Source organism: Ailuropoda melanoleuca, chromosome 8 (assembly GCF_002007445.2).
Source record: "Ailuropoda melanoleuca isolate Jingjing chromosome 8, ASM200744v2, whole genome shotgun sequence".
NCBI classification, from domain to species: domain Eukaryota; kingdom Metazoa; phylum Chordata; class Mammalia; order Carnivora; family Ursidae; genus Ailuropoda; species Ailuropoda melanoleuca.
Genome location: NC_048225.1, coordinates 70,883,856 through 70,911,061, shown reverse-complemented (window position 1 = coordinate 70,911,061; position 27,206 = coordinate 70,883,856). Strand labels below are relative to the sequence as shown.

At 38.1% G+C, this 27,206-nt stretch overlaps 1 protein-coding gene across 7 annotated transcripts in view; it reads right to left on the bottom strand.

Moving 5' to 3' along the window:
* Nucleotides 1-2,734: 2,734 nt before the first annotated feature.
* The window catches only part of RGS7 (regulator of G protein signaling 7), a 507,900-nt gene continuing 483,428 nt past the window's right edge, over nucleotides 2,735-27,206 (bottom strand). For 4 of the 7 annotated variants that reach the window (XM_019798898.2, XM_019798900.2, XM_019798899.2 and 1 more), the window contains 3 exons: nucleotides 24,125-24,214; nucleotides 21,867-21,947; nucleotides 2,735-3,422 (listed from right to left, as the gene is read on the bottom strand). In XM_019798898.2, the coding sequence (XP_019654457.1) occupies nucleotides 21,873-21,947; nucleotides 24,125-24,214 (165 nt within the window). In that variant the 3' untranslated portion in view covers nucleotides 2,735-3,422; nucleotides 21,867-21,872. Of the gene's footprint in view, nucleotides 3,423-20,501; nucleotides 21,689-21,866; nucleotides 21,948-24,124; nucleotides 24,215-27,206 lie in introns of those variants that run through there. The other 3 variants (XM_034666668.1, XM_011223975.3, XM_034666669.1) reach the window with 3 other exon arrangements.

Sequence of the window (27,206 nt, the reverse complement as noted above, 5' to 3'; positions counted from 1 at the left end):
TGGCTTAGAGGATGGATGGGTACCTTTGGTTACCTCCTGTTGATGTTTTAGAGGGTGTTAGAATATGCAAAGGGACAGTCATGGGCAACAGCAAAGTCATTGGCTATTTCAACACGCTCTTTCAAGTATGTAATGAGGAACACACAAATCTTATATGTGGAGACAGTCCCTGCACGCACCTGGACTAAATTGATGCCGGTAGCCAAGACTTGGTTTCCACGTAGACCAGAATTATTCAGAAACCATCACGCATCTCTCAGGAGAAGTGAGCACTCAGCCAGGAGAGCAGGACGACGCATGTGCAGGTCTCCAGTAGCAACACCTACTCACACACGTGCCATGATGCAAACGGAGCGGTTTTTTCTCTCGTTTATTTTCCTGGCACCTGACAGAGGTAGCGTTGCTGACCGTATTTCTGCTAGTTATTCAATCGGAAAACCCATTGTAGCTCCCCAGAAAACACTGCTGTGAACATTGCAAAGGGAAGAACCGGGTCAAGGCAGTTTAGAGGGTGAATTAAATAGTTTGCAGTTGAGTGTGGAAACTCTGAGCCGCTTCTTCAGTGGGTAACTTTTTAAGTTGTGTTAAGGTAGAAAAGGACTTCTTAAAAACCATTTACTCATTGGAAACTTGAGAGCTTTTTCTTCTGTGCCGGAGTGGGGTGGAGATAGTTGCCACATGCTTATCTGAGTGAACTGCAAGAACGCTAACATTTTTCTAAATGCTTCTCCTAAAATACGCTGTTTCGTATCACAAGCCTTGTCTAAACCCTGTTAAGTGGACTTGTTAGGCTGTTTAAAGGTTTTATTTATTTATTTATTTTTAAGATTTTATTTATTTATTTGACAGAGATAGACAGCCAGCGAGAGAGGAAACACAAACAGGGGGAGTGGGAGAGGAAGAAGCAGGCTCCCAGCAGAGGAGCCTGATGTGGGGCTCGATCCCAGAATGCCGGGATCACGCCCGGAGCCGAAGGCAGACGCTTAATGACTGAGCCACCCAGGCGCCCCTGTTTAAAGGTTTTATACCCTTGAACTCAAACTGACTCGCATGTTTACTAGGAGCTCCCGACTTGGGGATACTTGCTTGCATATTTCTCTTTTCTGACCTCTTGCCATTCTTACATCTTTGATTTCTGCATAAATTTGTGATTTAAAATTTTCAGTAAGGATGGGCACCTAAGGAATGACAATTTGTAAGAGGTAGCCTCCAAAATAACCAACCCTATTTGTGCAAGTAATGGGTTATTGCTTTCTTTCAAATACTGTTTCTGCTACACCGTGCTGCAATCTAGCTTCCGTGCCCCAGGGTGTCCTGAGTGAGGTGTTTCCAAGGGAGAACACCTGAATGTTCAGATTTATGTACGTGTACTTTATGTCCTCCTTTTAAAGTCATAGGGCAAAGAGCTAAACCTTTTTTATATCTTAAATTACAGTGTTCTGATTATTGTCCATGTATATATTTCTCCCATCAAGTCTCTCCCATTTCGTGACAGTTCTATTTCCTAGCTCACAGACTCACAACTAATTTCTCACAGATGTTGGTACTTTTTTCCAGAATTTAAATTTACCAACGGTAATTAAGAATTACATTAATTACAATGCCTACTTTTTTCTTTTTTAAATATCCAGAGTCTGCAGTGCCTGTGTGGACGCAAAAGGAAACAAGGTAAGCTCATCTCCCCACTGTGATCAACTCTTAAAGGGAGTCAGGTTTCTCTTCTAGGGTCCGTGGGTGAGTTTCAGAGGGTATTCTGTGAATGCCCTAAAATTTACGGCATATGCTTCCTGTGTGAGAGTGCATATGGATTTTCATTTAAATTTTACCGAAAGAAGCGGTGTGGTAGAGTGGATCGGTGTGGTGTAGGGGGTTCTGGAGCACGACTGCCTGAACTCGTACACCAACTCACTATACGGCTGTGCGACTTAGAACAGCTTCCTTGGCCTCTCTCTGCTTTAATGTTCTCAAAATTGCAGAAATGGTCTTATAGGGCTGCTGTGAGAATGAGATGTGAGGATTTTATGGGCATGTAAAGCCCATACTACTGAGGCAGGTACTCATGAAAGATTACTAATTACCATTGTGTTTTCAAAAGAACTAGTAACCACCAAAGTGTTAAAAAGTCGCTGATTTAGGGGCGCCTGGGTGGCATAGGGGTTAAGCGTCTGCCTTCGGCTCAGGGCGTGATCCCGGCGTTATGGGATCAAGCCCCACATCAGGCTCCTCCTATGAGCCTGCTTCTTCCTCTCCCACTCCCCCTGCTTGTGTTCCCTCTCTCACTGGCTGTCTCTATCTCTGTCAAATAAATAAATAAATAAATCTTAAAAAAAAAAAAAAGTCGCTGATTTAAGGCATTTTTAGAATTATACTTTAAAGAAAAATACCAGTTCCTGAGTGGGGAAGTCATACTCAAACCTAATTCTCATAGAAATATCCATTAGCAAAACACAGAGATGCATATTCAGAATGAGGCTGAAAGGCCTGGGAAATAGCTCTAAAAATGTCGAAGGCCAATTTGTGTTGGTCTTGAAGGGGAGAAAAAGCATCTACCTGGTCCTGGGTTAGTCCCCAGGGAAACACTTTCTGTCAGCTCCTGCCTATGGTACCGTCTAAACTGCCTTAAAGCCCTGAAATAAACATTCGGGGTGATAGCTTAAAATTTCATTTGTGGATGCTTTCTCACCATTTTCTTTGTCAGCACGCAGAAGTCAAAAGTTACAAAAACAACGAGATTCTGGATCTTTTAATGAAAGATAAAACAACAATATAAACATACACAAATTTACAGAGAAGGGATCAACTTTAATACAATTGGAGTAAAAGGTGTTTCTTATTTAAATATGGTATAAAAATAAATGCAAGAAACATTAACCGAGAATGTACAGACAACAGACAAAGACATGAGCTTGTTTCTGACTGTGAACACATTGGTGAAATGAAACTTTCTGTGCTAATTTATTGTTTAGTAAATGTGAAGCCATATGTATACTTATTAATATATGTTTTTTCTTTTACAATTCTTCCAGTTTTTGACTGAGTGAATTTTCAGTGAACTGTGTGTTTAGCAGAAGCTTTAAGAGAAAGAGAAAGAAAAAGAAAAAGGTTTACTTCACTTGAACTTGTTAAAAAGGAAAGGACACAGATCCAGCTTAGTACAAGGAGAAAGTAAGCAGACAACATTTTGAAATGGAGGCATTGAAATGGTAGAGTCACTGGGAATGGCAATGCCTTCGTGTACACAAAGAGAGAACAATTCAGGTCCTTTGCTCATGCAACATCTTGGTCTGATGTCCTCTGCTCCAGGTAACAACAAAGAGCTACAAAGTATATGCAATGACTCCAGGCTGCTTCCATGCTACAAGGTGATCCTTTTAGTAAGACTGAACGAGGCTTGTTAACCTCTTTGACGTGAGAGATTTCCCCTGAGAAAAAATATAAAACACAGAAAAAAAAAAACCCAGTATGATCACTGAAAACCTGCTCCGAGTAGCATTTCTTTACTGCTGCTGATTTTTGTGCACAGGTCAAAACGGAACCCTTTAGCTACATCTTATTTCAAACTTCCTCCCTCCACCAACACATCAAACAAAATGACCTGCCCCTTTTTCCACCCTCCCACCCCTCAACCCACTTCCTCCCCACTGCAAACAGACTGATGGGTTCACAGCACAGATTAGCAAATAATAAAACATGTCCATAAACGTTTCATCAAGGCTTAGCAATGATGCAACACCTAGATTTGCAACTGGTTATAAACATGTTAAAACAAACCTTAGTTAACTGCTCTGAAAGGTAGCAATGTGAATGCATTCTTGTTGAATTGCTGGAATGAATGTCATGTTTATAAATATCTAGATATGCAGAGGGTATGATTTAATTAAACAAAATTCATTTTTAAAGGTATAATTGGTAGAAACTCAAGATTGAGTCTGTCCCCCATCTTATACGGTAATGGAGAAAAAGATGCCAATTATACAGGTAAAAGTCTATTTGCCCCCTACTCCTAACCAGACATCTCCCTACCCTTTTCCACCAGATTTCCTCCAACTCCAACCCCATAAAAATCCCATATATTCTGATTCCATATATTGTGTTAATACCTAGAGTACATATTTACTTTTTTGAAATCTTGAAAGCCAACGCTGTCCCTATTAATACTAGTACCCTAGAGAGATAAAAAAAAATTTAAATTTCTGATCAGAGTTGCAGATTGTCAATTGGTGGTTTCTGTTTCATCTCTCATTTTATATGTTCTAGTAATAAAAATAAGATGGTTCACTTATTTGAATGGAATTTGTCTTTTTCAGAGTATAACATAAAAGGTGAAGTCAAAAGCTTTTATGAGAAATATAATACTTTAGTAATAATCTACTCATTAAGTAGTCTTCATTTACTACCTAATATGGATCAGAGTTTGATGAAAGGCAGTGTGGTGTTGGGAGAGAAATGATCACTCATGGCCATATTTGGGGAAAGAGCAATATGTTTAAGAAATGATCAGTAATTTCAAAATCAAGCTTTCTTTACACACATCACAGTAACTGACAAGGGCCCTGTGGCTGACAGGGATAGCAGCGATGGAAAATCAAGCACCATTTTCCTTTAATTGGGGAAAAAGGTTCAAAACTCAGCATCTAACGACTAATAGTAGAGAATATGCTTTAGGCACTTTATGGAAGGAAAAGAAGAAAAGAAAAAGCAGTTTGTTAACAAGAAACCCTACTTTACATTGTATGTTGGCCTTATAAGCAAGATATGTTTTGCTTTTTCCTGCCACCCCTTCTGTGCTTGTTTTCTCATCCGTAAAATGGGGATAATTACAGTACCTACTTTTTTCCGAAGAATAATGAAACTAAATTGCTTAAAACTATTCTTGGAACATTCTACGTGCTAAGTTTATGTTGGCTATTATCTCATTATATTATTACAATTATTGTTTTTGTTAAATGCTTCCTCATTAGTATACTGACACCAAAGTCTATTCTGACTCTATAAGGGCATAAAGTCGCTAATGAATTGGAATCTAAAATTATACTGCTTTTCCATCCTAAACCTGGGCAACAGGTTGATCAGATAACATTGGAATCTAAAAGCTATCTTTTTATACTTGAAGACCACACGATTGCCAGCATGGACTACCGTATTCATTTCTTGTGCTGTTGATATAAGTATGCACATGAGTTTATATGTATTTATTCTGAGGCTGAATAATGTATTTTTAAAAAGAGCTTACTGTTTTTAATGCCATATATGGGATGGAGAAAAAGCCATATTGGTTGAGGCATAAGAGTGAATGCTTAAACAGCAGAGGAGGGGGAAGATGCTAATATAAAATTGTTACTTTTAAAACTGCAGATTAGTGTGATTTGTTAAAAACTCCTGGGAAGAAGAACGAAATAGTCACATTGAAACAGAAAGTCATTTGAAACTCATATAATCATTTTTTATTTGGACTGTGAAAATTACTGTCATCTTTGTAAATCTAATAAATATTAACATGGCTCTCTTTCTACAGATTTTTGAAACATCCTTGAAGCTATTAGTACTTGGCCTGGTATGGGTTTCATTACAAAGGGGGTGAGTTACAAATTTAGCTTGAGAGGCTGTTGTCCTAGGAGATAATTAAAAAATACTCATTCTTAGAAATCCATAGAAAAGCACAGGCTTACAGTCTACTTGGGGATTTGTGATAATAGGAAAACAGAACAGAAATGGGAAACAGTCACCCGGTGGAACACTTTGAGTGTTATGGTCTTACCGAATACGTAATAAGGATACTTGTTATGTGCATTGGGAAAGCTAAAAGGCAAATTTGGGTACGACTAACAGTAAAAAAAAAAAAAAAAAAAAAAAAAGTCTACATGCCCCAGTCTGGGATCAAAGTCAATAGCCCGGGTGCCCAACGAGTCACGTGAATTTGAAGATCTAGCTCATTGGGCTCTATCTGTAAACCCTGTGAAAAATTCTGGGAAAACCAGACAGGCACTATTTTAGTGCACAAGGACACACAGTTGCTCACTCTACTGGAAAATCTTAAATTAAAAAGAACATTGATCTTTTCTTGTAGGTAGGAAAGGGTGTATTTAGACATCTGCTGTTTATAAAACTCCTTTTCAGTGCGGGTCCTCGGGGGCTGTATTGAATCAACCCCTGCCAATTAACTTTTCATGATTTTTCCAAGTTGAAGAATCTGAGAAATTTTTACAGCTAAGTTCTAAAATCTTAATTCTGGAAACCTGCTTACAATTGAATTCTGTATGAATAATATTTACTTTTAACCAAATCCCTATATATGTGTTATGTCATGTATACCCTTTCTTGTCAGATTGTAAAGAAAAAGGATTACACTGGGAACAGCACTCCATAGAGAAAGACAAAGACAGGAACTCAGAACAAAACAAAACAGAACGAAAATTCAAAATCCTATGAGATGTTGTACTGTCCAGCTCATGGGCAAAAAGCTAAAAAAAAGCAGCACATAATCAATTTCAGGACAGAAATGCAGCTCAGAGTTTTGCTGGCATCCCAGTGAATATAGACCACCTATCTAACCTACAATAGAGTTATCACAAAAAATCATATAAACAAGGAGTGTTCTCTGGTCCCTCACAGTAAAACTTCACCCTTAAATGCCCCATAGAGATTCCGTTAGCATTAGGAAAATACCCACCTCCCCCCCCCCAAAAAAAAAGTCAGAGCAAGCAATCTATGTGTTTGGTAACTACCTAAGGTAACTACCAATAGTTAAAAATTTTACATGATTTTTAAAATGTTTCTTGTTCTGAAGTCGTGACAGAAAGTTGACAATAAGGCACTGTAAGTTGGTAGAAATGGATGTGACAGCCAGGCTTGTAGCGCCAGTCTGAGAGCCTGGGGCACTAGGGAGACGGAGGCCGTTCTCCACTGTCCTTTCCCGCAGACGCTGATCCATAAAGGGAGAGAAGCCACACGTGTTGGGTGACTAAGCCACTTGTTTTACTACTGTTGTAAAAACACACAGCAGTCTTTCCCCCTCTACAGGACACCAAACAGACTGAGAAGAAATGAAGGGGTAGGATGTATAGAAGAGAGCCATGAAAGAGCTTAAAGAGAAAAGGAGGGGATTATCAGTATCTTTTGGATTAAAAAAAAAAAATTGTAACCTCTTCTATCTTGCATTCTCTTGCAATTCCAACTTGTATGTGTCCTGTCAAAGCCTCCTTGTGTCTGTTCTATGTTGCTGTAGACTCAGAAGTCCATTCTAGAATGTCCTGCAGGCTCCAGAGTGAGGGAGCGAGAATAAGAAACTGCACGTCGTGCTGAGTGTGTGTTGGTGTACGTGACCCGTTGTGTGAGCGGAGGCCCAGCCCCACTGCACGTGGTAAGGAGCTGAGTGCTTGGCGATAATGTGGCACTGCTGTACTAGACACAGGTGTGCAATTCGAGACACTGAACTTAAGGGTACTATCGGTTCTTCTGCTCTCATGTTGAAAAATGCCCTGTTTACTTACAAATACCATTGCCTTTGCCTGGATTCAAAAATCCTTCCTAATCTGGCTTTCCCGGCCTTTCAAACTGCCTATCGTCGCCCCACAAAATGGTTCTTTGCACCTGCTGTTGTATCAGCTTGGGTCACCTACCCATGGTGGTAGATACCTGTTCAGATTCTGCCCACTTCTCAAAGATGACCTTCTTATCCAAGTCCTTGCTGGAGCCTTCTAACTGCCCCCTAAAGTCCTATGAGTCCCTCTCTGGACTGTCTTGCCCAGAGAATCAGAACTAGCATATTTACAAGCCATTGTGTATAACTCATCAAGTCAACTGGCTTCGTGAAACCATCAACAGTTGTTAAACAGCATTAACATTACAGAATCCCCCAGTACATACTAGATTCTTTGCATGAGTTGAGTTCCTTGGCTGAAATCATAATTTTAAAAATAAGCTTCTAGAAACTAAGCTAATGAGACTCAAATGTCTTGGGTTAACTTTTGACGTAAGGGAGGAGAGACATAGTGGATTGAGAGATGGGGAACACTGGTCACACCCTAAATACTGACTAACTGACAGATTCTGGGCCTGTTTAACCCTTATTTTAGAAAGCTCTTCCCTGCTTGAAATGAACCCAATTCTCCTGGGTAAACTTGCAGATGGGTTTACTGAACATGTGAATAATTTAACGAAACTATGGAGAGTGTTAGTTCCCAGAAAGTTAAAGATAAGCTCAAATCGTTGAGAAGAAGGAAGAAAGGAAGAAAGGAAGGAGGGAAAGAAGGAAGAAGAAAAGGATTCTATACCTAGTTTGCGAGCTGCTATATGTAATGTGGAGGACTGAAAAAATTCTACTATTATGTACTAAAAAGAGAGGGCTTATGAACACATTTACATTTAAACATCTATTACTAGCTTCCTGCTTGGATTGAGAAAGAACGATTAAAACCAAATACTTTCCTCAGTTTAAAATGTTCTCCTAAAATAAAAGTAGTGTATAACCATTAGAAAAAATGGGGAAAACATAGAAAAATATAAAGAATAAATAAACATTACTTGAACACAGTTTTTTTACATACTAATATGTCATTCTACTGTTTTTACAAAAACGTTTTATTTTTTTTACAAAACTGAAATTATACTGTGCATAGTATTGGCTTATTATGGGTAACGCACATATTACAGTGATTACATTTTAATCAATTATTCATATTATATGTTTTTTTCTAAAATAATGTTTTGTCCAAATTCATTGCATTAGTGGATAAGGAGATCAATTTAGATAGATGCTACCAATATGATGAAAAAAATGAAATATTATAGAATAGCTTGGAATATGTCAAAGTGCATCACACATAAGGGAATGTACTGTTTCTGAGGTGTTATTCTGGTTACACACACATATAAACACACACAAGCAGTTTATATCATGATATAATATATACACAAACACAAACACATATGCATTACTGTGTCGAATGTGGTTGGCGATAAAAAAAAGATGAAAGCCACTGCTCTAAAGTCGAACTTCTCATAGCTGCATAATATCCATCAGGTAGATTTACCTTAATGTATGTAAGAAATCGTAATAATGTAAACTGTTCCACCTTAAGGTTGTGTTGTGTATTTGGCAGTTAAACGATGCAACGAACATTCTTGTATGCATGTAGGTTTTCTTAGGATTAAATTATTAGCAGTTGAATTACTGACTGAAAGTCCAACAAGAATTTTGAAACTTTAAACAAAACTTTGAACAGCTGTTCAACAGTACTTTTGAAAATTTTTTGAAACAAAATTTTGAAACTTAAACAAAACTTTAAAGTTTTGTTCAAAAAAAGTGTTTAGCAATTCATATTCCTATTAACGGTGTATGAAGTCACTGATTTACTTACCCCTTTTCTCACACTAGATATTATATTAAAACTAACCTATTTGGAAGTAAAAGTTATTTTGTTGCTTTTTAAATTATACTTGGCTATTAATGAAGATAGATTTTTGTTCTCATGTACTTATTGACTATTTGTATCCTTCTTAAAGTGCTCAAATGCTTCGTCCATTGTCTAACGGCATATTGTTCTAATTATCCCCATGTAAAGTATGTTAGCTCTTTGTCATGTACGTGCTCACGGGTTTACCATCTTGAGGACGGGAGGCTGCTGTAACAAAGGTTTGTGGAGTGTGACATGGAGTGGTCTTTCGTGGTACCTCTGTGGCCGAGACAGAGAAGGGTGAAGCCCCTAAGGCAACAAACAGTTATCTCCAAGATGTGCTAGTTATGGGGTAGTAGAAATCTGCCTTCCTCTCTGTTCTTCTCTTTTCTTTTCTTTTTGATTTTATTTATTTGAGAGAGAGAGAGATAGAGAGATAGCAAGAGAGAGCACAAGCAGTGGGGAGAGGGAGAAGCAGACTCCCCCCTGAGCAGGGAGCTGGACCTGGGGCTCAAACCCAGGAGCCTGGGGTCAGGACCTGAGCTGAAGGCAGACGCTTCACCGACTGAGCCACCCAGGAGCCCCTTCCTCTCTGTTCTTTATGGCATTTTAATCAGTTATTTTCACTATTAAACTGCTGTAGTTCTGATAAAATGTACGTATGATGCAAATTTGGTAATCTTGGTTGAAAGGCTGGCTAACAAAGAAATACTCTAGAAACTTATGTAAAGTTATAACTCACAAGATGAGGTTAATGAAAAGGAAGATAAAGAACCAAACTTAGATTAAAATAAACAAACAATAAACCAAAATTCTAGCAGTAAAAGACAAGCTTGAGGAGATCTCATCTGAACTCCTGAGGGAAAAAAAATGTTTTTTTAAAAAAGTTTAAGCCCCATATGACTACATTTTATAAAAAAGTTTTTAATTTTTAAAATTCCAATGTAATTAACATAGTGTGTTATATTAATCTCAGGTGTACAATGGAATGATTCAACAATTCTATACATTACTCAGGGCTCATCATGATTAAGGAGCTCTTAATCCCCTTCACCTATTTCACCCATCCCCCCCATCTCCCCTCTGGCAACCACCAGTCTATTGTCTATATTTAAGAGTCTATTTTTCTTGGTTGTCTCTTCTTTTCTTTTTCATAAAGAGAGCATTTATGTGTCCAGATTCTATTAGGCAAGGAAATACAACCATGAAAATGATGGAGTTTCTTCCTTCAAGGGGTTTATAGTTTCATTTGAAATTTTTTTTTTGATTTTTTAAACTTAAATTCAATTAATTAAAATATAATGTTATTATTAGTTTCAGAGGGAGAGTATAGTGATTCATCAGTCTTATATAACACCCAGTGCTCATTACATCATGTGCCCACCTTAATGTCCATCACCCAGTTACCCCATCAAATGACTACATTTTGACATGGCTGCTATGAGCTGGGGAGGGGGAATTGATGCAATTTTCAGGCTGGTTTATAAAAGTTATATGACATGTTCTTTCTTCCTATTTCCTTTCCTACTGGAAGACAATATTCCCAGTCTCTGCTGGTTGGGTTATATCTCAAGTACTGTGTTCAGGAATGTTCTGGAGGACTGTTGACAGACTGGAGCAAATGTAGGAGGTAAGCAACTAAGATTATGAAAGAACAGGAAATTATTGAATTAGAAAGTATTAGAAATACACTTTCCTGATGCAAGTCTCACTCAAATTTAATTTGATAGCAATTTTTAAGGCATCTTCACTTTATTGAGTCTTTTTAAGCGTTCAATTTAGTTTTCACAGAAATGTCTTTTTTCTTTTCATACTCAAATTTCAGCAGCTAATATATTTAAATAAATTTTGTAATAGTAATTCAATTCAGTTATGATAAACTCAACATGGGAACAAACACAACGGACTCTTAGCCATATAATTCAACTGGTCGTTGCACAATGGGCACAGCCGGAGAATAGCCCCTGAGCTGTGACATTCGGTGTACCCTTGGCATCGACCAGTGGAGGGAAGACAGCATCGGTTAGTCCAGGGCTGTGGTTTTCAGAGTGTGGTCTTAAAGCCAGTAGGAACAGTATCACTTAAGAATTAAAAATGAAAATTCTTGGATCCCACAAGAAAACTACTATTCAAACCTCATGAGAGGTGAGGTCTAGCAATCTGTCTTACCAGGTGTTTCTGCTGCAGTCAAATGTGAGAACCACTGATCCTGGTAAGGAGAGGTCAGGTAGGAATGCTCCTACGTGGATCACAGTTCTTAAACACATTGTTCTGATGTGTTTGTAACAAATGCAAATGGAGGGATCAAAAGAAGGGGGGGGAGAGAAAAATGACTGACTCAGTTTATCTGGGATGAAGTCATGGAATCTCTATTTTCTAAGTCCCTGGTGATTTTGACATACGGGATATGGGTAGTTGAACCGCACAAAAAAATAATGAATTAGAGATTTTAACTCAAGGAAGTAAAAAGAACACTTGAGAGGAGTTGCTGTAATCACACCTTCCAGTAGTTCGATAGCTGTCTAGATCCAGATGAAAGTTTGTTATTTTGTCCGGTTCCAGAGACAGAACTAGGGTCAATACAAGGAAGTTACAGGAAAGTAGACTATGCTGGAAATAAGAAGTGAATTTCTAGGAGGTGGTGTGGACTGTCTGCACCACCTAAGGGTCCCACAAATTCTCCGGAATTTGAGCGAACAAATGCTAGATGCTTCCTTGTCACTGAGGCCACAGAAGAGATTCACGCAGTGGCCTGGAGACTGGACCTGGGGAATGGTAGCCTGTAAACTCCTTTCCAATTTGGAGGCTCCAAAAAAATTCATCTTTCTCAGTATCTCCCCAGAGTAACTTGAAGACAACTTTTAAAATTAGAAAAGATAAAAACTTCCCAGTTGCTTTTACTTTCTGGTATTAGAAATATGTTCCTTCTAGATATTTGTAAGTATATGTCAAGTGAATCGTCTTGAAAATAGATGCTTGTTATTCCCCTTTGTAACTCAGCTATGTCTACTGGGTAATTTTTCTATTGCTGATGAAATAGATGGGAAAACAATCTTTAATATCAAAGCAAATAAACTGAAATGACTTGATAAACCAAAAAAAGAATAGCGGAAATTTTCTTCCCCAGAAATTATAGTCAGTGCAGTTTAGTAATGGTGTTTTAAATTTCCAATAACTACCACAAGACTATCTTAAAAATGGTCTTTTCTGGTGGAAATTCAGGTGTAAGTATTGTATTTAGAGTTGTCCAGTGTTTTCTCTTATTACTATTAGATCCTGGCCATTGAAAAACAACAATGGAAAAAAGAGCCATCAACCCATGCAGAGGATATGGAATTTTGCCCAGTCTGGGCTTACGCTGCGGTACCTGGCAAATGCCCAAGAAAATGCAGCAGGGCGTCTGTATAACTGAACACAATATATCTATGTCTATAAACACGTATGCAATTTATATTACGATGTCTAGTGTTTATCTGTTTCAAATTGCTTATTTTAGTTTTATTGCCTCTAAGCACTAGCAAAAAGTATGGAGAAGTAAAAATGATACCCATGGCTTGTCGTCAGCATAAAAATGGCTTTCTTTTCTGAAAAACGTTTCAAAAAGGAATACCAACAAACACATAATGATGGTACTTGTGGCTTTAGAACTGGTAAGTGAAAAGAAAGAAATGGCTTGGTGAAGCTATAGGGCTGCCTAGTAGTGACATCATATCTAGAAATAATTAACATATGAATTTTCTGTTGGTGGAAATTAAATTTAGACATCATAACAGGCCTAATCTTTATCAATTTAAGGCTCCATTCGTATTTTCCTAGCTATGTAAAATAAGTTCATAGCAAGAACATGCAAACACATTGCCTTTAGATCATGGACCAAATTCTATTTAAATCTATGTAATTCTATTCAATTCTATTTAAGTCCATGAGGTAATTGAGATTGATACCGAGATTCGGTTGACTATGTGCAAGTACTCTCCCAAACACCGTACGGCCAAGTACGTAAGCAGCAACATGTCGCATGCTCCTCCTTTACTCAGCTAAACTCTGCAACTTAACGTAAGATTCAGTTCGTATTTCAGTAATATTCCAAGTTTACGTATTTTCAAATAAAATCAAAGTGATAATGTAAAATTATGCATTAACTATTATATAACTCTTATAATTTCTTTTTAAAAAATATTTTATTTATTTATTTGAGAGAGACAGAGACAGCGTGATTGGGAGGGCAGGGGCAGAGGGAGAAGGAGAGGGACAAGCAGAACTACCCATTGAGCAGGGAGCCCTATGTGGGGCTTGATCTCAGGACCCCAAGAGCATGACCTGAGCCAAAGTCAGACACTTAACCAACTGAGCCACCCAGGTGCCCTATAACTCTGATAATTTTTAATTGTGACGGTCTGAAGTTCCTTTTCTACTATTAACTCTCCCAGCAAACGTGGTGCAAAGATGTTCTAGCATGTATGTACATTCACTGGTGCTAGGAGTCCTACTCTTCCACCTGTACGTCTGTTTTCCTGGCCAGGCCCTCGTTATCGTCACGTGTGGAGTCACACAGCAGCTGCGGATCCTGCAAACATGTCCTCCTGTTTCTAGGTTCTCCTAACTTGCTCTCTACCTGTATCTTCTGCAGAGATGAAGATGGTGTGTGGATCCAGGATACATGGTGTCTCCTTGATTACCTTCTTTTGCACTATGCTCCTCCAACCGGAGACCTCAGGGCAGTCCTTGCCTGCAACACAGCTGACTTGTCAGGTCCTCAGCACTCTTTCTAGCTCTACCTTTGTCCTCTCTCCTTCAGAGCCCGTTGCCCCAACTATCCAGTACGCAGGTCTCTTGCTTAGACCTTAACTCTTTTCCCTGCCTACTCTGTGCTGCTTTAAGAGAAACTGTCATGATTTCCATGAAGTAAGCTAGTGGGAAGCTAGTTAGAAATGAGTTCTGTTCATTGAATAGTTAACTTTTCTGAGAATGAGCCAACTTAGCTGCACGTGTTAATGGCATCCCAAGAGTAGTTATTTCTATTAATACCTTATCTGTTATGAACTGTAAGCTTCCTAATAGTAGTGGCTATGTCAGAATGGCTATGGCTATTATGCATGTATTCTAGGATAGGGAGCAGAGGATCTGACCCATAGTAGATGTTTAATAACTGTTTGTTGTTGTTGTTGGATAAAAGAATCCAAGAGTGCTAGGATACATGAGCACTACTGGGTCATACACTTGTTACACAGAGCCTCCAGGGTGTTTCCAGCTATGCGGGAAGCTGGGGCCTTGTAACCACTGGTGTAAACCCAAGACTTCCAGTACATTAAAACAGTACTTTGGGAAATGCTATTAAACTCCTGCCTCTTGACGTATGTACTAGCAACGGGGAAGCTTCCCACTAGGGACTTTCTCCTCAGCAGCCTCCAAACGTTCTTAGGAACCTCCAGGGTTGCACTGGATGCTCCCTGACCAAAAACCACTAGACAGTCCACAGTTGATAGAACTCAAGTGGCAATTTAAGAACCAATGATGCTACTAGCGGAAAATAAAGATACGTTGTCCAAACGAAATAGGCTACATAGTCTGATACGTTTCATAGCAGTCAATTTACCTCATGCTGCAGGGAACCTGAAATTGCTTTCTAAGCTAAGGTATCACCACAAATAGTTTCCATAAAGCAAGATGGATAACCATATATGCCAACAACAAAATGATAAATGAAATGAGTTTCAGATCCATAAGAGAAGAAAGAGGAGAAAACGGTTCGTCCTTGAGTGGATTGATTTTTATGTGTTTACTGGTAATATCTATGGTGGGGAAATCCAACGACCAGTTTATAAATTATATTTACCTAAGGTGCTCTAGGAAATTTCTAACACAGATCTCCATGAACATACCTGTAATTTCAAGCAACAAAGTCTACAGAACTCAACCAGAAAAGAATATGAACAAAGTTCTCCTTAAGGTAAATTCAAAGATGTACAGATATAAAACCAAAACCTTCTTCTCATAGTTCATAATCGTAACATGATGGGTGTTTACGTGAAGGAGATGACCTGCTTCAGTGCGAGGGGCTTTATGTAAATCGAGGAGCTCACATCTCCGCTAGTACCAACAGTCTGGAAAACGACCATCTGAATCCTCCAAGGTTTGTCTACTTCATTGTGGTGGAAATCGGTATCAAGGGAAACGAAAGGAAAGACAGGCTGTAGGACCGTCAAAACGTAATGTATGTTAAATGAATGAATAATCCAGAACTAGGAAAACAGTAATTAAAAACAATGATAAAAATGTAGCAAATGAGTGGATCTTAGATTACTAGGTCAATTTTCTCTGTTGGTAGTGTTCATGGTGAATAAAAACGAACAAGTGACAAGTTTATAACTTTTTTCTTTAGGTGCTTCAGGATCCAGCAAAGTATACCTACACTCATATACCTGTGAACTCAAACGGCAGAGTCTAGAGCACTTGACCAGAAGTGCGTGGTTTAATCCTAAGCGGAGCCAATGTCCAGTCCAAATGGGCGTCCACATGAACAGATCCTGCAGGCACCGCCTTGCGCTACTCCTAGCACTGCCCCACAGCGGGTCGGGGCTGTATTTCCCAAACCTGGAATCTCTCTTATTCACAGGGCTATACCAAAGGGAGAGGGTGGTCTCAGTGTACAATCCTAGTGAGTGTTAGGGTATAGAGAGAGTATTTTATGCTAGATTTCGCATTTGATGAAAACCAAAGTCATTTACCCAGGACTAGAAACAATCCATAGAGTCACTGACAGTATCTTAAAAATATAGTGAAAGACTCCCAGAAAGAGACTACAATTCTTCATAGATTGAGGACTAAGTATTGAGGGAGACCTGTTATTACGTGTAGCACAGTGTAGAAATTAGCAATACGAAGTTTGATTCCTGCCTTCTACAATAAGCTATTTTTTCCTCTAGTGTGTGTTAGGGAAAATATAAAGATAAGAGAGAAGGAAAAATAATAAACCTCTCTTATAATTTTGCATTCCATTTCACCAAGCAATTTAAATTTTTATGATGAGAAAAAAAATCAGTATTTTACTTGATGGATGTTTATCACACTTTGGTCTATAACATAAAGAAAGAAAGAAGGAACAATGTAAATGTCCATCAACAGAGGATTGGAAAATAAATTTCAGGTATATCCATTCAGAGGAATTTTGTGTTGTCAATAAGTAGATTATGTCAAAGAGTATGAAATGACCTGGGGAGATATTTATGATGCAATTTAAGAAAATAAAACATGTTTCAAAAGCATATTTAAAGCATAACCCCATTCTTTATATATTTATATGAAGAGTATTTGTATTTACATATAATAGGTATATATGTTTGTGCAAAGTGCTAATTAAAGCTACTCCTGGCCAGGACAGTTATAGATGAAGAAACGGGGGTTTGGCAAGTTTCTAAAAATTCATATGGCACGAAAGCATAGGACTAGGTGTCAAGCCTAAATGTTAACATGTCAAGCTTTCCGGCCTGGGCTCTTTTCCCCACATTTTGCTGCTTATATAAAATCTACACGAGTTGTGTTAACCAGCAGCTCCATAATCGGCTCAGATAAAGAATTTAATTACAGGTTTAGCTTTTGAGGAACCTTCATACATCACCCTTATGTTTGGGACTCACTGTAACTATAGGATATTTCACCTAAGAGTGAACAGAGTAATCATGGGGGTTTGATTGGGTACAGGAGAACTAGCATGACAGGGTGTATTTAAAGGGAAAAATAGGACCCTAAAATAAAGTTACTTTACAATCACTGGGTTCATTCTTTCTCATGGCTGAGTAATATTCCATTATTTCTCTCTCTCACACACACATCTTCTTTATCCATACATCAGTTGATGGGCATTTGGGCTGTTTCCATAATTTGGCTATTGTTGATAATGCGGTTATAAACATCGGGGTGCATGTGTCCCTTTGAATTAGTATTTTTGTATTCTTTGTGTAAATACCTACTAGTGTAATTGCTGGGTCGTAGGGCAGTTCTATTTTTAATTTTTTGAGAACCTCCACACTGTTTTCCAGAGTGGCTGCACCAGCTTGCATTCCCACCAACAGTGTAAGAGGGTTCCCCTTTCTCCTCATCCTTGCCAACATCGGTTGTTTCCTGTGTTAATTTTAGCCATTCTGACAGGTGTGAGGTGGTACCGCATTGTGGTTTTGATTTATTTCCCTGATGATGAGAGATGTCGAGGATCTTTTCACGTGTCTGTTAGCCATCTGCATTTGAAGAAATATCTCTTCGTGTCTTCTACCCATTTCTTAACTGGATTATTCATTGAGTATTGAGTTTGATAAGTTCTTTATAGATTTTGGATACTACCCTATGACCCAGCAATTGCACAACTAAGTATTTACCCAGGGGATATAAAAATATTGATTCAGAGGGGTACATGCACCCCAATGTTTACAGCAGCATTTTCGATAATAGAAAAATTAAGGAAAGAGCCCAAATATCCATTGACTGATGAATGGGTAAAGACAACGGATGACTCAGCCATCAAAAAGAATGAGTCTTGCCATTTGCAATGACATGGATGGAGCTAGAGTATGTTATGCTAAATGAAATAAGTCAGAGGAAGACAAAAACCATATGATTTCATTCATATGTGGAATTTAAGGAACAAAAGAGCTGAATATAGGGGAAGGCCAAAAAAAAAAAAAGGAGAGAGAGGGAAACAAACCATAAGAAACTCTTATCTATAGAGAACCAACTGAGGGTTGATGGAGGGGAGTTGGGTGGGGGATGGGCTAGATGGGTGATGGGCACTGGGTGTTACACGTAAGTGATGAATCGCTAAATTCTACTCCTGAAACCAGTATTACACTGTACATTAACTAGAATTTAATTAAAATCTTGAAAAAAAACTGAATTTGTATTTTTTTAAAAAGAATTTAATTAGATGCAACTAAAAAGAAGATTCTAAAAGAACTAAGTATTATATCTTTCACACTTTTTAACTCTCCAAGCAAATTATAGGATTTATATTTACAATTGCTCTTATCTATACGAACATGAATCAATTATAGAGTTAAATAAAGATTTCACCCCAAAAGATCAAGTGATTTCATAGTCCACTCAGTGCTTTTGTTAAAACTCTCTCACAGAGTTTCCACAACTCCTGGTAATCTGTGGCTATCTCCAGAACACACCTTCCAAGCCCAGTGCAGTACCACAGGTACCAGAACAGTGGAGATGGGACACCAAGATGGTCATAGTATCTTTTCTATTGATTCTTTTAAAGGCTCTGCAGATACTGGGCTTTATTGAGAAAGGGTAAACTTTTCCCCCAAATGAGGTCATATTAGGTGAGTTCCTGGGAGTTCAACATGAACACTGGCTATTTTTCATTTCTCCTTTTCTAGCCCAGAGCTGGGCTGATTTAATTTCTCCTTCACACAAACTAAGGAGAGGAGGCGAGTAGTACAGTTGGCATGTTGCTTTATGAATTCTGGTCAAAGGCATGGACTATCAATCCTCCTACCCTGTTTTTCCTCTTATTTTCTGTCTGTTCTCCTTGAGGTTTGTGTGGCAGACAGACGCCATGAGACTAGTGGTTGGAGAAATGGTGTCAGATTTGGTGATGGTGATAGGGGAAGAAAACAGCTGTTAAAATTAGTGCAGCACATGAACTTTGTCAAAGAGAATGACATCAACTTAATAACATTTAAAGGCATGCGAGAACATAGTAAACCTTGAAAGACCTTGCCCTTAAGGTCTTATCTGATGGCAAGGAAAACAAAGTAATAAAAAAGTAAATCACAGGAAATGAGATGTCTTGAGACAACAGGGCAAGGTGAAGATATTTCACAAATATGAGTTATTCTTTTCCCTCCAGTGTTGGGCATAATGAAAGGAAAATGAGTAATCAATAGAATAATGGATTTAAAGTCAGAAAACTTTGCTTCCAGTCCTGGCTCCAGTACTCAACAACTGAGTGATACTGGTGAAGTGACCTTACCTCACTATTCCTTAATTTGCTCATTTGCGAAAGGGTGTTGACACCTGCCTAGGCTTCTCCCAAGACTGTCATAATGTAAAACAGCAACGATGTAACAAAACAAGCAAAAAGGAATGAGTGTCTTTGGAACACTGCAAAATGCCATGCAACTGTTAACTGTTATTATAATTATTCTCTAAGGTACTGGCAGGAGTTTATTAGTCTCGGTAACCAATGGCAGTTTCAATGGTATTGGGAAGAACTGTCCAGCAAAACGTTTTTCATTCTCATGTGAAACAAAACCGCGATGCCATTTTTACAAGGCAGCTTATGAAAGTAACCGTGCTGGAACACGGAAATGAACTACAGAAAGATACATCTATATACTCTAGATGGATACATCATCAGGTGGCGGGATTTATTTATCTCCTACGAGTTGGAAGAACACTAAGGAACAAGGTGATCAATGGAGAGAGAAAGCAATTGGGAACAAAACAAATTTTGGGTCAGTGTCAGCTCCTTTAATAGCTCTGTGATTCTGGGCAAATTATGTACCTCCTCTGACTGATTATAATAATAATATAATAAAATGAGGATAATATTTAGCTTGCAGGGTCGGATTATACTAAGTTAGGTAACTTAAAGTGCCTAGTGCAGAGCCTGGTCCAGTGGCAGGCACTCAATGAATATGAGCTATTATGATCTCACTTTGCCCAGTTCCTTTCATAGTCTCTATACTGGTTTACCTATATTTTCCCTATTCCACTTGTTTCTTGAATAGCCTGTACTATAGCCTCCCTGTATTTACCAGACTGACCTGCACAATAGGACTCCTTTAAAATGTTTATTTAAACTCCACATTTCCTTCATTATGTCTACATGGTCATAATAAAATCACTCATTCTTCATCTTGTGTTAGAATCACTGTATTGATCCTGTAAAGGCATCCTATTCAATTTATTATGTAAATACTTAGGATGCCTCACACACCTGCTGACCCTAGAAGTAATCATATACATGGAACAACACAGAACCATGGGAAAATAAAAAAGAAATGAGAATAGAAAGAGTTAAAGGGAACTTTAAATAGAAACTACCATCCTAAGATTTAATGTTGTATAATACATTCATTTTCATTTTTATATATAGACAATTTTCAGGATAGAAACTTACTTCTCATGACTAATAAAATAAATATAATTGCTTGTACTCTATTGAGGAAATCAGACAGTCTTTCTAATTTCCTTATTCCATTTCTTTAGAGTACGACAGAAACAAAATATTCAATGAAAAATACTACTTTTGGTTTTCCTGGATGAAAAAGAGTAACCCTGAACAATTCTGTCTGAGGATTATCTGCAACTTTTTAGTATGTTATGTGCATATGTATGAAAGTGACTCAACTTCCCTTTCTTCAGTAATTCCAGCCTTTTCTCTCCTTCTTAAAAGGATGGTTGCCCTTCTTATCCTAGTGAAATCCTATATGTCCAGTTAAATATAACTTCCTCTGGGAATTCTGACATTACCTATGGATGCTCCCTCCCCACCCCAACACCAAGTAGAAATATTTATCTTCCTCCTGTGTGTCACGACTTCTTGTTTATACCATCAGGCTCCTTAGCAGTTAAGGTCTCTACGTCTCCACACTCCTGAGACATAGCACAATGTCTGGAATATAGCTGTCATTTCCTGTATGAATTTCGACTGAAGGCAGCAGATGATTGAGCCCGTCTTCCCCTTATTTCCTATTGATCTTTTCTTAAGGTTTGCCGTGTGTGACAATGTGGTTCTATTTTAAGAGTTGGGGAAGTTGATCAGAATTGGGGATGGTGTTGGAGGAAAGACAACCATTTTGCTTCCCTTTTTCATCTTCCTTATGTTGTGTTCTTATTTTTAATTAGATCACAGAAATTTCCATTCCAATCTTTAGAAAACTATGCCATCAGCATTATGTTAGGAAAGGATGAATTTGGAACAATACTAAAACATTGCACAGAGCAGTTCACTGCAGCCTATGTCTACTTTCTCCAGCAAAATCTTGAGGCTTTTTTTAAATATTGTCTTTATCTTCCCATGGTGACTTATGAGGCATGTTTAGGAAAATTTTATTTTAAAGGTCAGAGATTCCAATACAGCCAGCCAAAATTTTGTGAAGTTTATAGAGTGATTAATTCCTGGAGTCCTTCATTTTCCAGCCCTTTCATTTGTGCAATCACATTGAATGTTCAAAGTATATACTGCTTTTTAAAGTCTTTCAAATTCTCTGTGCCGAGTCACAACTGGCAATTCACAAATAGAACCGATCAACATTCCCCGCCACAAAGATCCTTGAAGGAAACTAAAAACAAAAACAGCATCTTTGTTGAATCCAATTTGCTTACATTTCAACACACATAACTCCACTTCACTGGCCGTCACAGCAAAAGCCACAACACACACACACAGCAGCACGGAGCTGACCACACGACTCAACGGACAATGCAGACAAACTTGAGTAGAAACCAAGATTTTTCTACCTCTTTTCATAACAGGTTAGTGCTGGCTCTCAGTGTTGGTGTACAGTTTTTATGGCATGGGAAAATAGGGATGTTTCTGCCCTATAAAAATAAATGTGTTGAAGGCTTTAGTTTGAGCTTACACAACGTCAGAAAGTTCCAAAGGCACTGGCACAATACAAAAAAAAAAAAATCCCACAAACAAATATATCACCAAAATATCACCAAAACACATGGCAAGATACTAAGAAAACAGTGGTAGGAAAACTACAGGTCTCTTGGATGATTTATGCAACAGTTTTCAACACCTTCCTGAAAAATAAAGCATAAGGGAGGCATGCTGGGGGGCTTTGGTGGGGCATATCTTGTCACCACCCACCATTCAGACCAAGTCTTTGCCTTTAAACTGCTCATTAGGTCATTTTCTCCCTGCAGAAGTAGAAAGCACAGAACCCTCATTGTTCTTTATCTTTGAAGCTTTAGGAAGGGCTAAGAGAAAGAGCATGTAGAAATGCATGCACTAGCTTTAAGAAAGAAAGGGATACATGGAATAAAAATAAAAATACAAAAATAATCATTTCTTCATTTTATATGTCATAATATACACTTCTTTCCAAACCTTAGTTTGATACATGTGGTTTTTCATGGATGACATCTTTACTCTAGAAAGAGTTGGGACAGAAAGATAAGCAGGAAGCACAAAGTTCTGAATTTGAATAAAGACAATTCTTTCGTTGTTACATCAAAGGATGCAAGGGGACAGATGGGGCTAGAAATCGGGAAACTTTCTGAATGGGACTTAATGATTTGTAATTCCTCAAAAAAAAATAAAACTTACCACATTCTGTGCAAATTTCTCAAAAGATGTTCTGCGATCCATTGAGTATTCCGACTTACATGAGTGGGGTGGGATGGGGCAAAGGGAAATAGGGCACATAAATAAAAAGAAAACAAAGAAAACAGAGCAGAACAAGACAGGCTGATGAAATGAAGCGACAGCAAATCCATGTTCTAAATCAAGGGACCAGGAAAGGAGGAGAGCTGCTGAGTAGGTCTAGACACAGGGCCCAGGCTCTGTTTTTGTTAGTATTTTTATTTTTAACACCAAAACTCTTCCTGAGCAAACAAAATGGTATGGTTTCAAGCAAAATAAAATGACACTAGAATGAAGTAGATATGTGAAGGTTTTACGCTGACATGTGCTAATCCTACGTATTTGAAAATCTAGTGGAATATTTTCCGAATTTCCTCATCATTTTCTGTCAAGACTAGATTTCTATTAATTATATTGATTCTATAGAGGACTGGTGTCCAACAGAACTTTCTGAGAGGATGGGAACTTCGTTCTATGTTCTCCAATATTTCAGAAGCCTTTAGCTGTGGCTATTGAGCACTTGAGATCTGGCTAGAATTTTACGTACTTGTAATGAATCTAAACTTAATTGTAAACAACCCCATGTGGCTAGCAGCAGCTGTACAGGACACCTGCAAAGACAAGAGTATCTGCTTCCAGCTGCAAAGGCCGTGGACTTTGAAAACTCCCATTAGCCTACATGACAGTCACGAATCACAGAAAATTCAATTTAATCTCAAAATTTTAAGAAGTTATGGACTATTTTAACATTAAAAATAATGGTGTTGATTTTTATATTCAGATTTTCCATATCCCGTTTTATTGTTTACATCGATTATAAACATTAATTGAATAATGAGGTCTACTGCAGCTCTTCCAAAATGTGTTTGGCTACCTTCTTAGGGATGTAAAATTTATCCTAGGGATACCATGTAATCCAGGAGAAATATTAAATCAAAATACCCCGAAGCAAACATTACTCCATTTTGACAGCTACCACTGAAAAATATGAGTCTATATTTAGTTATGGGGTATGTGGCCAAAAACACACACTTAAACTTACTGGACAGAGAAAACCCTCTTCCAGTTTTTGACCTAATGATGTTGTTCTTTCCTTTTCGTTATTCTCATTTTTATTTCCTTAAACTAGACATACAGAAGACTAACATGAAACATGAAAACAGCTTCTAAAAAACGTTGTAAAGCATGAACATCTGCAGAAACAAACAAAACAAAAAATAAAATAAGCAACCAACTAACAAAAACAGAAACACCTTACATGGCCCTTATAAAATGCGAAGGTTTGGGGAAGGTCTTGGAGTGTGTTCACTTACCACTAGTCCAATACCCTGGGCTCAGCAGAAGGAACTATGCCATATAATTATAACTGAGAACCAGATCGAAAAAGGTCACAAAGAACCAATACCTTTTTCTTTGCCTGTAGAAGCTCTTGATAGGCACTGGATCTTATAAAACGTGGGTATGAATCACTTTTCATCAATTTGTAAATGTGCTCCTAAAAAGAAATAATGGTTGAGGTGCTCCTTTATTATTTCTCAGGGAAAATCAAATACTGTGATAAGAATACAGGATATGGTCCAAGAACAAATCTGGAAGCAGCTAAAATTAACAGTGATAATGTTGGTGAGAAATACTTTGTGTTTACAGAACATCTAAATCTTCAAATTTATTATTTTATTCACGGATCAATATTTGAACTGGTTTGAGAGCCACAGAAGATGCAAATCACATCCAGTTCTTTAAAACAATGGAATTCAGTTAATGGAATGTCATGAAGTGATTTCAGATCAGGTGGTTGATTTATAGAGGTCATCTAAGAATATAAATCTGCTATCTCTTAACATTATTCCAGGCCAGAAGTGAGCGACAGGAAGGCAAGATCGAGTCATCGTCCTAGATACCTCTGGCACCTACATATACTTGGAGGAGGGAGACAGCCCGGATGAATCATTTCTTTGGTGCAAATTATATGGAAAACTGTCATCTACATCCACCTGGGGCCAGAGCACAAGTCCAAAGATAAATCTGGTGATATTTAATTGCCAAACCTCCCAATCTGTATGCTTTTTACTCCTTCGGTGAAAGATTAGGTACTTAGTCATTCAATCCTAATCAGTCTGCTGTGTTCTATCTTGATGATGAATACTGGTAGACAAAGAAATCAAGGAAAAAAATGCATTCATCCAAGTCACTGCTGGCCCCATCTAGGGAGATTCTGCTCTAGGCCACTGAAGCTCAATGGAGCATAAGTACTCCTTCATCTTTCTAGTCTAGTGAAATACCAGTTAGATGCAGAGAGTATCCTGGATGTCCCAATCTCTTTTTGTTTGCACAGAATATATATTTTAAGAAATGCCTCGGTTTCCCTGGTCTCAAACACACCGGCCATAATTTGGGGTTACTCTTGCTCAATATCTAGCCCAAGGCTCATCTCCAAGAGGGACTCTATCAGAAACTGTTATTGGAAAAGTGGGGTGATGTCTCACTTTGGAGTTAAGCATTTTGGGATTCAGATTTTATTGTGCTCAAGGCCTGCCACATACAAACATATACATTTAGGCCAATTCATTCATCTTTCTGAGTCTTAGTTTTCGATTCTGTAAAATAAGGTTGTTTGTGAGGATTAAAGGGATGACATGTTTAGCAAAGAAGGGGGGTTAAGCATAATAAGTGCTCAGATCTGATTGAACGTATGCCAGGTACACTTCCAGGGCTTGCCTCTATCAGTTAATGTAATGCTCAACAAAACTTCAGGGAGGCTGGGGACCATTGTTATATCCATTTTAAATATGAAGGAGAAGGATACAAAGCAGAGCTCTGACTAGAACTCAGGCAATTTAGCTCCAGAATCTACTTTTTTTTTTTTTAAAGATTTTATTTATTTATTTGACAGAGATAGAGACAGGCAGTGAGAGAGGGAACACAAGCAGGGGGAGTGGGAGAGGAAGAAGCAGGCTCATAGCAGAGGAGCCTGATGTGGGGCTCGATCACATAACGCCAGGATCACGCCCTGAGCCGAAGGCAGACGCTTAACTGCTGTGCCACCCAGGCGCCCCCAGAATCTACTTTCTTAACCATTACACTGTGTCTTTTCTTAAATAATGCCAGGGATTTCTATTACTATATTTTTGAAGATGAGGTTTAAAAACCCAGCAGAAACTGGAGTTAAATATCTGAACTTAACTGAAAAAGAAGCCCAGGGTCAGGTGGTGATGTTTCCTATAGAAAATTATGCTTTTTCGTCTTATTGAAGAGCTATTAAGCAAGAATATTTTAAATGCCACAGATAACAAAGAAATGTTCTTTTTAAGACTTTAGGAAGGTTGTTCCAAACATTTTACACATTGTTGGCTCTAGAAAAATGCTTGAAATCTTATCTTGAACTGAAAGAAAGATAAATCAGCAGAGAAGGAAGCAACAGGGCTAGAATTTTCGCCCTGCTTTCTCTCATGTGTCTCTGTAATTATTTCCACATAAAAGGCCATGGCAGAGCTGAAGAGAATGGGTGTCCGGTTAGCTGTGTCCACCTGTGTTAGTTTTCTGTACGATGGCTCATTTCTTTAAACCAAAGTTAGGAGATACGTACTTTCCACTGAGAGTGCAAATAAGGAAGGGCGTGTGTGTGTGTCTTATTCTTCATCTTCCATATTTTATTTTAGTAATGTTGTTACTTGAAAAACAAGATACTTTCTAGAACTAATATTCTTCTCTAGAAGAGGTTTAAGAAATTAAGAAGTATGCATGTTCCGATTTAAAAGCCAATTTCAGCACATCATTAGGAAAATAATATCCACTCATTTCAAGTTTATTTTCCTTCTTGAGCACAATTTTTTTAGGGAAAGTGGAAATTCAGATTATGTCTAAAGAGGCAACTATGTCTAGTTTGGAAAAAAACACTAAGAAAATTAATATCTTAATGTAAATTTGTCTTAGGAAATTAATATCTTAATATACATCTTATTTTACTCTTTTCACATATTAAAAAGTTAACTTGGAGAATTCATAGATGCCTAACTCTATTGTTTCATCGCATCATCAAAGACAAACTGGCTTGAGGGTGACGTGACTTTAAGCTACTCCAGTTTAGTTCTGACCAGTCATGGTAATGACTAGCTGAGGGCTGTCAGGGTCTTAGAATCTCCACACTGGAAGACACCTTAAGATTTCAAATATGAGCTACTGAGACGGGGCCATCGTTAGATAAGGGTTTTCTCACACGCCGGGTGACTAACGTAGAAAACGACGTCAAAGGGTTCCAATACGTCAACTACCCCCTTCAAGAAAGGCTCACGCAAAAACTTTCAAATCTGTAAGACATTCCCAGGTTCTAGAAACTGTTCGTTTTAATGCATCTCTGTTTTCTTTTAAGTCAACTGGAGGTATTTTACATACACTTACTTAAATTGAAAATATTAAGCCTAGCTGCCAATTAATGAAAATAAAGCAGAAGTATCTCCAACGCCAGCCTCCCAGGAGCACGTGCGCGA